At 36.8% G+C, this 12,614-nt stretch overlaps 1 protein-coding gene across 1 annotated transcript; it reads left to right on the top strand.

Annotated features, from left to right (window-relative positions):
• The first annotated feature begins 293 nt into the window (after positions 1–293).
• LOC139005474 (olfactory receptor 9K2) lies at positions 294–1,235 on the top strand. Its single transcript, XM_070407705.1, has one exon. The coding sequence runs from the start codon at positions 294–296 to the stop codon at positions 1,233–1,235; it is 942 nt and encodes a 313-aa protein (XP_070263806.1).
• The last annotated feature ends 11,379 nt before the right edge of the window (positions 1,236–12,614 follow it).

Here is a 12,614-nt window from a genome sequence, read left to right as displayed (position 1 = left end):
AGTGATAGTTGCAAATGTGAAAGGCATTTGGGTGGAATGACATTACATTAGCCTCACAGGAAAAGATCTAATCCCACTACTTATAGGAATTAGAACATAAAATTAACCATTTGATTAATTACCAGTTGGAATTGCCTTTAAGGTAAGTCATAGTAATTTTATAAGATTAAAATGAATAATGACTTTAAAATAGCTTTGTGAATCCTAACACTTAAACAGACTATTTGTATCTAGGATCACAGCCAAGGGTTCATTTATTTATTTTGCCTTGTGCCTCCCAGCAGGTTTCTGCCATGGGTGACAAGGGAACAAGCAACCACACAGAAGTGACTGACTTCATTCTCATAGGCTTCAAGGTCCGCCCAGAGCTCCACATTCTCCTCTTCCTGCTATTTCTATCTGTATATGCCATGGTCCTTATAGGAAATGTTGGGATGATGGCCATTATTATGACTGATCCCCGGTTGAACACACCAATGTATTTCTTCCTAGGCAACCTCTCCTTCATTGATCTCTTCTACTCATCTGTTATTGCACCCAAGGCCATGATCAACTTCTGGTCTGAGAGCAAGTCCATTTCCTTTGCAGGTTGTATGACCCAGCTCTTTCTCTTTGCCCTCTTCATTGTGACTGAAGGATTTCTCCTGGCAGCCATGGCTTATGACCGCTTCATTGCCATCTGCAACCCACTCCTGTACTCTGTCCAGATGTCAACACGTCTCTGCACTCAGTTGGTGGCTGGTTCCTATTTTTGTGGTTGCTTCACCTCAGTTCTTCAGACCAGCATGACACTTACTTTATCCTTTTGTTCTTCTCGCGCCATTGACCACTTTTACTGTGATGCTCGTCCACTTCAGAGAATATCTTGTTCTGACCTCTTTATCTATAGAATGATTTCCTTTTTCTTATCCAGCATCATTATCTTGCCTACTGTCATAGTTATTATTGTTTCTTATATGTATATTGTGTCCACAGTTCTAAAGATACACTCCACTGAAGGACGTAAGAAAGCCTTTTCTACTTGCAGCTCTCACTTAGGCGTTGTGAGTGTACTGTACGGTGCTGTCTTTTTTATGTATCTGACTCCTGACAGATTTCCTGAGTTGAGCAAAGTGGCCTCCTTATGTTACACCCTAGTCACTCCCATGTTGAATCCTTTGATTTACTCTCTGAGAAACAAAGATGTCAAAGAAGCTCTAAAAAAAATTCTAGAGAAGAAAAATACTCTTCTTTGATTATTATTTCTCTTCTACCAAAGGTGCTGTGACTATTTCATGCATGCTCTTTATGGCCATTATAAAAAGTTATTCTTCTGAACATCCTTAAAGTGTTAGCAGTAGCATTTTCAACAGAGATATGCTGCCCATTATTACTTTTTCCTTTTCCTCTGAGACATTGTTAATTTTGAACACCCTCATTACAGGAAATGTTCAGGATGTTATAGAAGTATTCTTCAGGATGAACCCTCCCACTGATTTCAAATAATGTTTTATTTCACAGAATTGATTTCTATTTATTTTTATGGCATGCTGCTTTACACTCTTTATATTTTATTATAATGTTTTAACAATATTTTGTCTGGTGTTTGTCTTTGGAATTGCTCCTCCACTTATATTGATAATTGACAATAATGCCCAATTTATTTTTTTAAATAAAATATTTCTCAATTTTATAACTAGTTTCTTTACTGTGTTAAGTGGTCATTAAAATTTCACTTTGAATCAAGTATTTATATGTGTTATATTGAGAGGAAAGAGTAATAAGAAGACTTGGATAATAAGTAATCTTCACTATATACATTAACTTCTAAAACTGTATGTTGAGTGTGGCAGGTATTGTGGAGTGCTCTGAGGCACTGCTAGTTGCTGAATTCTAATATAAAGAACTAAAGTGGGAGACAAAAATTGGCAAAAATTTTTGAGCAATAATTCTTTCGATTTATATCTTCATAATTTTTTGTGTTAATTATTGTAAGAAATATTTAATATTGTTATAGAAACAATTCACGCATCAAAATAGAACGTGATCCCAATTTACTCATCTATGCCTTTGAAGGTTTATTTATTTGATTAATTTTATGTTCTGGTTTTATAATAGTCTCAGGTATAAATGATCTCATTCTTTAGGGAGTTTACAATTTACTGTGAGAGTTACATCCTTGGACAGACAATTAAAACCCAGAAATGTGTATGCCAAAGATAATAGAGACTGCAAGGTGGAGTGCCTGAGAGCAGGTGGTTGGTAATCAAGGAAAATCTTTAGGACTCTGTGAAAAATGTATGTAAAAGGGGATAGAAATTGAGTCAGGGAAACTGCCATGTCAGTTTGTATTATTGACATGTGTTAGAGTATGTCAGTGTAAATGAAAAAAGACTGAATTGAAATATTCAGGTAAAATACAGAGAACATATTAACTGATTAATAGGAGGAGAGTATACTGAAAAGATTGTCTCTCACCCTTTTCTAACTTGAATGGTGTGTGTGGTGATGGTACAAACAGATAAACAGTAATGGAATTCTCACCGAACTACGAATAGGGAGGGATTTCCACAACTAGATAAAATATCTACAAAAAACCCAAGATCATATTTTTAAAAGCTAAGATAATCTTTTTAAAAAAATATATTTTATTGTTTGGTGTGTTTTTTTACAGAGAGGAAGGGAGAGGAATAGAGAGTTAGAAACCTCGATGAGAGAGAAACATCGATCAGCTGCCTCCTGCACCCCCCTACTGGGGATGTGCCTGCCACCAATGTTCATGCCCTTGACTGGAATCAAACCTGGGACCTTTCAGTCCACAGGCCAACGCTCTATCCACTGAGCCAAACAGGTTATAATCTTTAATTGTGAGAAACTGGAAGCTTTCTCACTAAGATTAAGAACAAGCAAGAATGTCCTCACTCACCACAACTTTCAACATCTTATTGGAAGTCTTAATAACAAAATAGACAAGAAAAGAAATAAGTGTTGTGGGTTGAATTATATCTTCCAAAACTTGTATGTTGCAACCCTAGCCCTCCAGCACTGCAGCTTGTGATTATATTTGGAGAAAAGGCCTTCAAAGAGGTCATGAAAATAAGGCTCTTGGTGGGCTCTAGCGCTATCTGACTGGTATCTTCATGAGAGAGGAGATTGTGACACACAGGGAGACACAGGGGTGACTGTGCACTGACGTATGCCAATGTGAAGAGGGAGCAAACAAGGAGAGAGGCCTCAGAGGAAACCAAATCTGGGGGCACCTTCATCTTGGACTTCCAGTTTCCAGAACTGTGAAAGAATAAATTTGTTGTTTAAGCCATCCAGTCTGTGGTATTTTGTTATGGCAGTTCTAGCAAACTAATATAAAAAAGTATACAGAATGGGAAGGGAGAAATAATACTGACTTTGTTCACAGATGACATAATTGTTTGTGCAGAAAATCTGAATGAACTGACAATAAAACTCCAGAAACTAGTAAGGGATTATAAAAAGATTGCAGGATATATGGTTAATATACAAAAGTCAATAGCTTTCTGTGTGCCAGCAATGAGTGAGTGGAATTTAAAATGATGATACAGTTACATTTGTATTGGAACTCCTCAAAAATAAAATACTCAGGTATAAATCTCACAAGTATGTACAAGATCTACAGGAAGAAAACTATAAAACTTTAATGGAAGCTATCTAAGAATATCTAAATATAAATGGAAAGATATTTTATGTTTATGAAGGGAAAGACTCAATACCAAGCTGTCAGTTCTTCCTAACTTGATCTATACATCCAAGGCAATCCAAATCCAAATCCCAGCAAGTTCTTTTGGATGTTGAGAAACTTTAGTTATTGAATCTAAATGTTATATGCAGAAGAACTAAAATAACCAATACAATACTGAAGGAGAAGAACGGAATCAGAAAACTGACATAACACAACCTTATGACTGATCATATAGCCTCAGTAAGACCATGTGGTATTGGTGAAAGAATAGAAAAATGGATCAATGAGGCAGAACAAAGGGGATAGAAATAGAGCCACATAAATATAGTCAACTGATCTTTTATAAAGGAGCAAAGATAATACAATGGAGAAAAGATAGTCTTTTCAACAAAGAGTGCTGAACAACTGGGCATCCACATGCAAAATGTGAAGTAGGTATAAACTTTATACCATTCAAGAAAATTAACTCAAAAGGATCATAGACCTAAGTGTGAAACAAAACTATAAAACATCTAGAAGATAACATAGAAGAAATCTAGATGATATTTGGTATGATAATGCCTTTTTGATGCAATAGCAAAGGTATAATCCAGGAAAGACATAATGAATAAGTTGGACTTCACTTACACTAAAAACTTCTGATCTGTGAAAGACATTATCGAAGAATGAGAAAAAAAGATAAACATTTTCAAAAGACATATCTGAAAAAGAATATAAAAATATGCAAGGGAACTCTTACTACTCAACTATAAGAAAACAACCTACCTGATTAAAAAAGAGCCCAAGACCTCAATAAACACCTCACCAAAGGAGATATGCAGAAGGCAAATAAACACATGAAAAAGTGTTCTATGTTATATGTCATCAGGGCAGGAAAATAAAACAACAAGGAGATACCACTATGCACCTATCAGAATGGCCAAAATCCAGGACACTGACATCATTAGAGGCTGACAAGCATGTGGAGCAACAGGAACTCTCATATGTAGCTGGTGGGAATTCAAAATAGTACAGCCGCTTTGGAAGACAATTTGGCAGTTTCTTGCAAAAACATAATGTAACTATATGATTCAGCAATTATGCTCCTTTGCATTTACCCAAAGTTTGTGTCCACACAAAAACCTCCACAGAGGTGTTTAAAGCAGCTTTATTCACAATTATCAAAATTTGGTATAACCAAGATTCTCTTCAGTAAGTGAATAAATAAACATTTTATATCTAGACAATGGAGTATTACTCAGCACTAAAAAAGAGCTATCAAGCTGTAAAAAGATGTGGTGGAAACTTAAATGCATATTACTAAGTAAAAGTGTACAACTGGAAAAACTACCTATTGTATGAGTCCAACTATATGACCATTCCGGAATAGTCACTAGGGATTGTGGGGTGTAGGAAGAGTTAAATAGGCAAAACACAGAAGATTTTTAGTGCAGTTGAAAAGACTATGCTTTTTAATCCACTCATCTCAGATGGACACTTGGGCTGTTCCAGACCTTAGCTATTGTCAATGGCACTGATGTGAACACAGGGGTGCATATATTCTTTCTGACTGATGTTTCAGGTTTCTTTGGATATATTTCTAGAAGTGGGATCACTGGGTCAAATGGCAGTTCCATATTTAATTTTTTGAGGAATCTCCATACTGTTTTCCACAGTGGCTGTTCCAGTTTGCATTCCCATCAGAGTATACTAGGGTTCCCCTTTCCCTATATCCTCACCAGCACTTGTCATTTGTTGATTTGGTGATGATAGCTATTCTAACAGGTGTGAGGTGATATCTCATTGTTTTAATTTGCATCTCTCTGATGATGAGTGATTTTGAGCATTTTTTTCATATGTCCCTTGGCCTTCTGTATGTCCACTTTAATACTGAATAATATTCCATTGTCTAGATATAAAATGTTTATTTATTCACTTACTGAAGAAAATCTTGGTTATACCAAATTTTGCCCATTTTTTAATTGGATTGTTTGCCTTCCTTTTTTTTTAAAGTTGTATGAGTTTCTTATATATTTTAGAAATTAACCCCTTATCAGATGTATCATTGGCAAATATGTTCTGCCATGCAGTGGGCTCCATTTTCATTTTGTTGATGATTTCTTTTGCTGTGCAGAAGATTTTTATTTTGATGTAGTCCCATTTGTTTATTTTCTCCTTAGTTTCTCTTGCCCTAGGAGATGTAGCAGTAAACACATTGCTATAAAGGATGTCTGAGATTTTGCTGCCTGTGGTTTCTTCTATGATTTTTATGGTTTCACAACTTACATTTAAGTCTTTTTAAAAAATATATTTTATTGATTTTTTACAGAGAGGAAGGGAGAGAGGTAGAGGGTTAGAAACATCGATGAGAGAGAAACATCGATCAGCTGCCTCCTGCACATCTCCTACTGGGGACGTGCCCACAACCCAAGTACATGCCCTTGACCAGAATCGAACCCGGGACCCCTCAGTCCGCAGGCCGACGCTCTATCCAGTGAGCCAAACCGGTTTCGGCACATTTAAGTCTTTTATCCATTTTGAGTTTATTCTTGTGTATGGTGTAAGTATATTTACATCATGGAATACTATGCAGCTCTAAAAATGAAGGATCTCTTACTATTTGAGATAGCATGGATGGACCTGGAGAGTACTACGCTAGGTGAAATAAACCAGTCTGAGAAAGATAAGTATCACATGATCTCACTCAGATGGGAAATCTATGAACAAAATAGATCCAGAGATATAGAAGCATAAAAACAGACTGATGAATCTCAGAGGGAAGGCTGGGGTGGGTGGGTGAGCGGGGAAAGATTAACCGGGGAACTTACATGCATAAATGCATTGCCCATGGAAACAGACAATAGTGGGGTGAAGGCCTGGAAGGGATGGATGTGAGGGTCAATGGGAAAAAAAGGGGGACATCTGTAAAACTTTCAACAATAAAGATAATTTTTTTTAAAAAAAGAAAATGCTCCATATAATATCATAATTATGGATACATGTTATTATGCAATAGCCCAAACCTATAGAATATACAATTCCAAGCATGAGCCATGAAGCAAACTATGGATTTTGAGTGATGATAATGTATCAATCAGGCTCATCAATATTAGCAAGTATAATCTGGTGGAGGATGTTTATAATGTGGGAAGCTTTGCATGTGTGGGGTCAGGGTATATACAATAAATCTCTATACCTGCCTCTCTTTTGCTATGAGCCTTAAGCTTTTCTAAAAAAAATTAAAGTCTTAATTTTAAAAAAGAAAAAGAAAAAATGAGATACTACTATACACCTATTAGAATGACCTAAATCTGAGCATACCAAATGCTGACAAGGATGTGGAGCAACAAACAGAAATCTTCATCAGCGCTAGGTGAATTCAAAATGGTATAAATGCTGTGGAAGACAGCTTGCATTTTCCTACAAAATGAGGCATATTCTTACAGGGTGATTCATCAAATACCTTTTTGGTATTTACTCAAAGGAGTTGAAAAGTTATGTTTTCACAAAAAGCTGCACATAGGGTATAGCAGCTTTATTCATAATTTCCAACAGTTGGAAGTAACCGAAATGTTTTTTAGTAGGTAAATGTGTAAGTAAACTGTGGTACATCTAGACAATGGAATAATGGGCTATCAGCTTTGAAAAGACATCGAGGAACCATAAGCCCATGTTATTAAGTGAAAGAAGCCAACCTGACAGGACTACATACTGCATAATTTCAACTATATGACATTCTTTCAGCTGTTTCTATATTTTTGTTCTTGTTTCATTTTTTAATTTTTTTTAATGATTTTTCTGGACAATTTGTTGAATTCTGTTTGTTCTGAGAAGCCTCTGATGTCACTTCTCTTATGCAGTTATATTGCTGTCTTCCCCTAATCATTTTGTTGAGTGATGTGCCTCTGTAGGTTTCTTACCCAGCAGATAGCCTCCACCAATCTTTTTTTTTTAAAGAAGGCAAAAATTATTATTATTATTATTTTAAAATATATGTTATTGATTTTTTTACAGAGAGGAATAGAGAGTCAGAAACATCGATGAGAGAGAAACATCGATCAGCTGCCTCCTGCACATTCCCTACTGGGGATGTTCCCATCAACTAAGGTACATGCCCTTGACTGGAATCGAACCTGGGACCCTTGCGTCCACAGGCCCATGCTCTATCCACTGAGCCAAACCACTCGGGGTGGCAAAAATTATTTTATTAATAAAATATACAATCTAAAATTGACATTATAGTCAAATACTAGTTGCAGAATAAATTATGCAAAAATGAAAAACACATAAGAAAACAATAATATTGCATCAAACAGTTTTAACACATTGCACATGATTTTTTTCAAGAAAAACAATTTTAAAATTCTATCTAATAAAGAGGGAATATGCGAGTTGACTCTCATGCCATTGCCAAGATGGCAGCACCCACAGCCAACAGGAAGGAATATGCTAATTGACTGTCATACCCTCAAAGATAGCAGCGCCCACAGCCAATCAGGAGGGAATATGCTAATTGACTGCCACGCCCTCAAAGATGGCTGTGTTCACAGTCAATAAGGAGGGAATATGCTAATTGAATGCCCCACCCTCAAAGATGGCAGTGCCCACAGCCACAAGATGGCGGCACCCAGACCCCTCAGCCCCCTAGCCGCCCAGGGCCTGCTCGAGGTGCAGGGAAGCCTTAGATGGTGGCTGCCCAGATGCCCAGGGCTGCCTGAGGCTCAGGTAACCAGGGCCGGCTGAGGCTTGTGCTGCCGGCAGTGGAAGCAGCAGAGGTGTGATGGGGGCATCGCGTTCCCCTGATCGCCAGCTTACCTCCCACCCCTGAGGGCTCCTGGACTGTTTTAGGGGGCAGGTAGGGCTGAGGGACCCCCCCTCCAGTGCATGAATTTTCTTGCCCCAGGCCTCTAGTATAATAATATTACAAAAACTGTACTAACATGGTATAATATTACAAAAGTTGTAGGAAATATGAAAAATCTGTAAATAAGTGGATCACTTCTCTTATTTTCTAAAATATGTCTTTTCCTCTGGCTCTATTTTGTTCATCAGTTTACGTTGTTCATTATATTCCACAATGAGTGAGATCATGTGATATTTATCTTTCTCTGACTGGCTTATTTCGCTTAGCATAATGCTCTCCAGGTCCATCCATGCTGTTGCAAATGGTAAGAGTTCCTTCTTTTTTACAGCAGCATAGTATTCCATTGTGTAGATGTACCACAGTTTTCTAATCCATTCATCTACTGATGGGCACTTAGGCTGTTTCCAGATCTTAGCTATGGTGAATTGTGCTGCTATGTACATAGGGGTGCACATATCCTTTCTGGTTTCTTGGGATATATTCCTAGAAGTGGGATTACTGGCTCAAATGGGAGTTCCATTTTTTAGTTTTTGAGGAAACTCCATACTGTTTTACACAGTGAAAATTAAGGAGACTTACATTTCAGTCCTTAATCCATTTTGAGTTTATTTTTGTTAACAGTGTAAGTTGGTGGTATAGTTTCACTTTTTTTTGCATGTATCTGTCCAATTTTCCCCAACACCATTTACTGAAGAGACTGTCTTGACTCCATTGTATGCTCTTGTCAAATATTAATTGAGTATACTGGCTTGGGTCAATTTCTGGGTTCTCTGTTCTATTCCACTGATCTATATGTCTGTTCTTGTGCCAGGACCAGGCAGTTTTGAGAACAGTGGCTTTGTAATATAGCTTGCTATCTAGTATTGTGATCCCTCAAACTTTATTCTTCTTTCTCAGGATTGTTGCAGCTATTCAGGGTCTTTTTTTTTTTATTCCAGATGAATTTTTGGAGAGTTTGTTCCAGGTCTGTGAAATATGCCATTGGTATCTTAATGGGGATTGCATTGACTCTATTGATTGCTTTGGGTAGTTTGGACATTTTAATGATGCTGATTCTACCAATCTATGAACACGGTATATTCTTCCAATTCTTTATATCTTCCTCTGTCTCTTTTTTCAGTGTCCTGTAATTTTCTGAGTACAGGTCTTTTATCTCCTTGGTTAAATTTATTCCTAGGTGTCTTAATTTTTTTGTTGCAATGACAAATGGGATTGTTTTTTTAGTTTCTCTTCCTGTGAGTTTATTATTGCTGTATAAAAAAGCCATAGATTTCTGGGTGTTAATTTTGTGTCCTGCTACATTGCCAAATTCATTTATTAAGTCTAGTAGTTTTTTGATAGAATCTTTAGGGTTTTCTATGTACAATATCATGTCATCTGTGAACAATGAAAATGTTACATCTTCTTTTCCAGTCTGGATGCCTTTTATTTCTTCTTCTCGTCTGATTGAACAGGAGTGGTGATAGTGGGCATCCCTCTCTTGTTCCTGCTCTTAGGGGAAATGGTTTTAGTTTTTGCCCACTGAATATGATGTTGGCTGTAGGTTTGTCATATATGGCCTTTATCATGTTGAGATATGTTCCCTCTGTTCCCACTTTGCTGAGAGTTTTATCAGAAATGGGTGTTGAATTTTGTCGAATGCTTTCTCTGCATCTATTGATAAGATCATGTGATTTTTGTCTTTCAATTTGTTTATGTATCACGTTTATTGATTTATGAATATTATACCAGCCTTGCATCCCTGGAATAAATCCCACTTGATCATGGTGTATGATATTTTTAATATATCCACTAATCTTGGAAAGATTAGTAAGATATGTATAACCCTAGCTAATTTAACAAAGGAAAAAGCAACATTAATTCACAGTATTAGGAATGAAAACTAATATCATTGTAGATCCTTCTGATATTAAAAAAGAATATAGTAAATTATTCATATCAAAAATTTGTTTCTTAAATTAAAATCTTTTAAATAAAATAAATTGGTATGCAAAAGAGAGATATAAATTTTAAAATATCTATTAAAGAAATTAAAATTTTATTAATAATCTTCCCACTGGCTTCACCAGTGTTTACTTTCAAATATTTAAGAAAGAAATGTGACCATTTCTACATAAACTCTTTCAGGAATTGTCATAAAGGAAATACTTCCTAACTATATGAATCTATCATAAGTCTCTTATAGATCTTAAAATAAAAAATTATAGATACATCTCTTCTATATATTTAACATAAAAAATTTTTAATGGTATATTAACAAATAAAATACTTCAACATAAGAAGAACAGTTAAATCTTCCTGAAGTGATGTTTATACTACAAATATAAAAGCCATTTAATATTTAAAAAAGTAATGAAGGTGCTCATCCTATATAATAAAAGCCTAGGTGGTGTCACGCCCTTGTATGACATCATCACAAGATGGTCGCCACAAGATGGCCTCATGCAGAGCTGAGGCAGGGCCTGGTGGCCATGCTGTGTGGTGAGGCCTGGGGATTCCGCGGCTCTTCGTGGTGTGGAGGAGGCTGGTCCTAGCATCTCGGCCACCTCAGGCGGAGGAGGTGCATCCTGGCAGAGGAAGTGGGTCCCAGCATGGGAAGGCAGTTGTGGGCTATCATGCCTGCAGGGGAGAGCAGTTGGGGGTGATCAGGCTGGCAGGGGAGGGCAGTTGGGGGCGATCAGGCCAGCAGGAAGCAGTTAGGCATCAATCAGGCCGGCAAGGGAGCGGTTAGGGGGGGAATCAGGCTGGCAGGCAGAAGTAGTTAGGGGCATTCAGGCAGGCAGGCAGGTGAGCAGTTAGGAGCCAGTGATTCCAGATTGTGAGAGGATGTCTGACTGCCGGTTTAGGCGGGATTGGGCCTAAACCGGCAGTCAGACATCCCGAGAGGTCCCAGATTGTAGAGGGTGTACTCTGGGTTGAGGGACACCCCCTCCCATGCATGGGTTTCGTGCACTGGGCCTCTAGTGAAAGAATAACTACTGTAATATTTGCCTTCCATGCCCAAAAAACAAACAAAAAACAAACAAATGAAAAAACAAACAAAACACACAAAAAACCTCTGGAGAAAATATATTTTATTTTTTAAGTTAACTAATTAACTTAAAATTTCTATTTTATTTTTTCCATCACCATTTATCCCCTCTATGCCCTCTTCCACCTCCACCCCCCTTCACTCTCCCCCGCAATATCCACTCTGCTGTCCATGTCCATGAGTTCCTTCTCTTTAAAAATTTTTTACTCAATCCCTTTATTTCTTGTCTCTGCTGGTGTATTTATAGTACAGATAAGAAACAAGTTTCTAAAAGTAAGGGTCATAATCCATTTAAATAAAAAAACTCATGAATGTTCATCTGTGTAAATCATGAAAATAAAGAATCAGGTGATTCTCATTCAAATGTGTGTTTTTTAAATTTATTTTGTTTCGTAAGTAGAAGGTTAGTTATCACGTTTCCTAGAAAGTTAGAGAGCCCTACTAACTTTCTAAAAGTTTAGTGAACTTACTAATTGATAATTTCGTTCTTTCTTTCTTTTGCATTATGATACAAAATACACTATTGTTAAGAGAGAACTTAGTCCCTAGTTAGTATCTTGTAGAGGGAATACCCACTGCTCTGGTTTCCCTCCCCATGAGAAAATTTCTCTCAGAACCCATCCCAGGTCTATTTGTTGGTTTAATCAATAAAAAAAAAGTACAATAACTTCAGAAAGACAGAGAGAGAGAAGCTAAAATTTTTGCTAGTACTTCATCAGCTTAGGAATTCTGAGCCATGACCTGAGGAGTGAAGAAATGTGATACATGTTTGCTTCTTTTCATACTTTTGTTTCTTCATGAATGTACTCTATTTCACATACAGTAGAGGGTTAACTAAGGTAAGAAATAGCATTCAGTCTTGAAAATATCTCTTATATTTAATTTGTTTATTTTCAACACTCTTCTCTTTTAGATAGCATTAATTACATATTTCCCTCTAATTTTTGTTTTAAACTAGAAACTTGCTTATGTAAAATATGAATTTAAGGAAAACATGTATTTTTGTAGTCAATAGGCACTACCAGAGTTTACTTTTGACCATTCTT

Source organism: Myotis yumanensis, unplaced genomic scaffold (genome assembly GCF_028538775.1).
Source record: "Myotis yumanensis isolate MYYU_CA2020_CCGP unplaced genomic scaffold, mMyoYum1.0.hap1 SCAF_3, whole genome shotgun sequence".
NCBI classification, from domain to species: Eukaryota; Metazoa; Chordata; class Mammalia; order Chiroptera; family Vespertilionidae; genus Myotis; species Myotis yumanensis.
The sequence above is the reverse complement of the archived record's forward strand: the minus strand, read 5'-3'. Positions and strand labels throughout refer to the sequence as shown.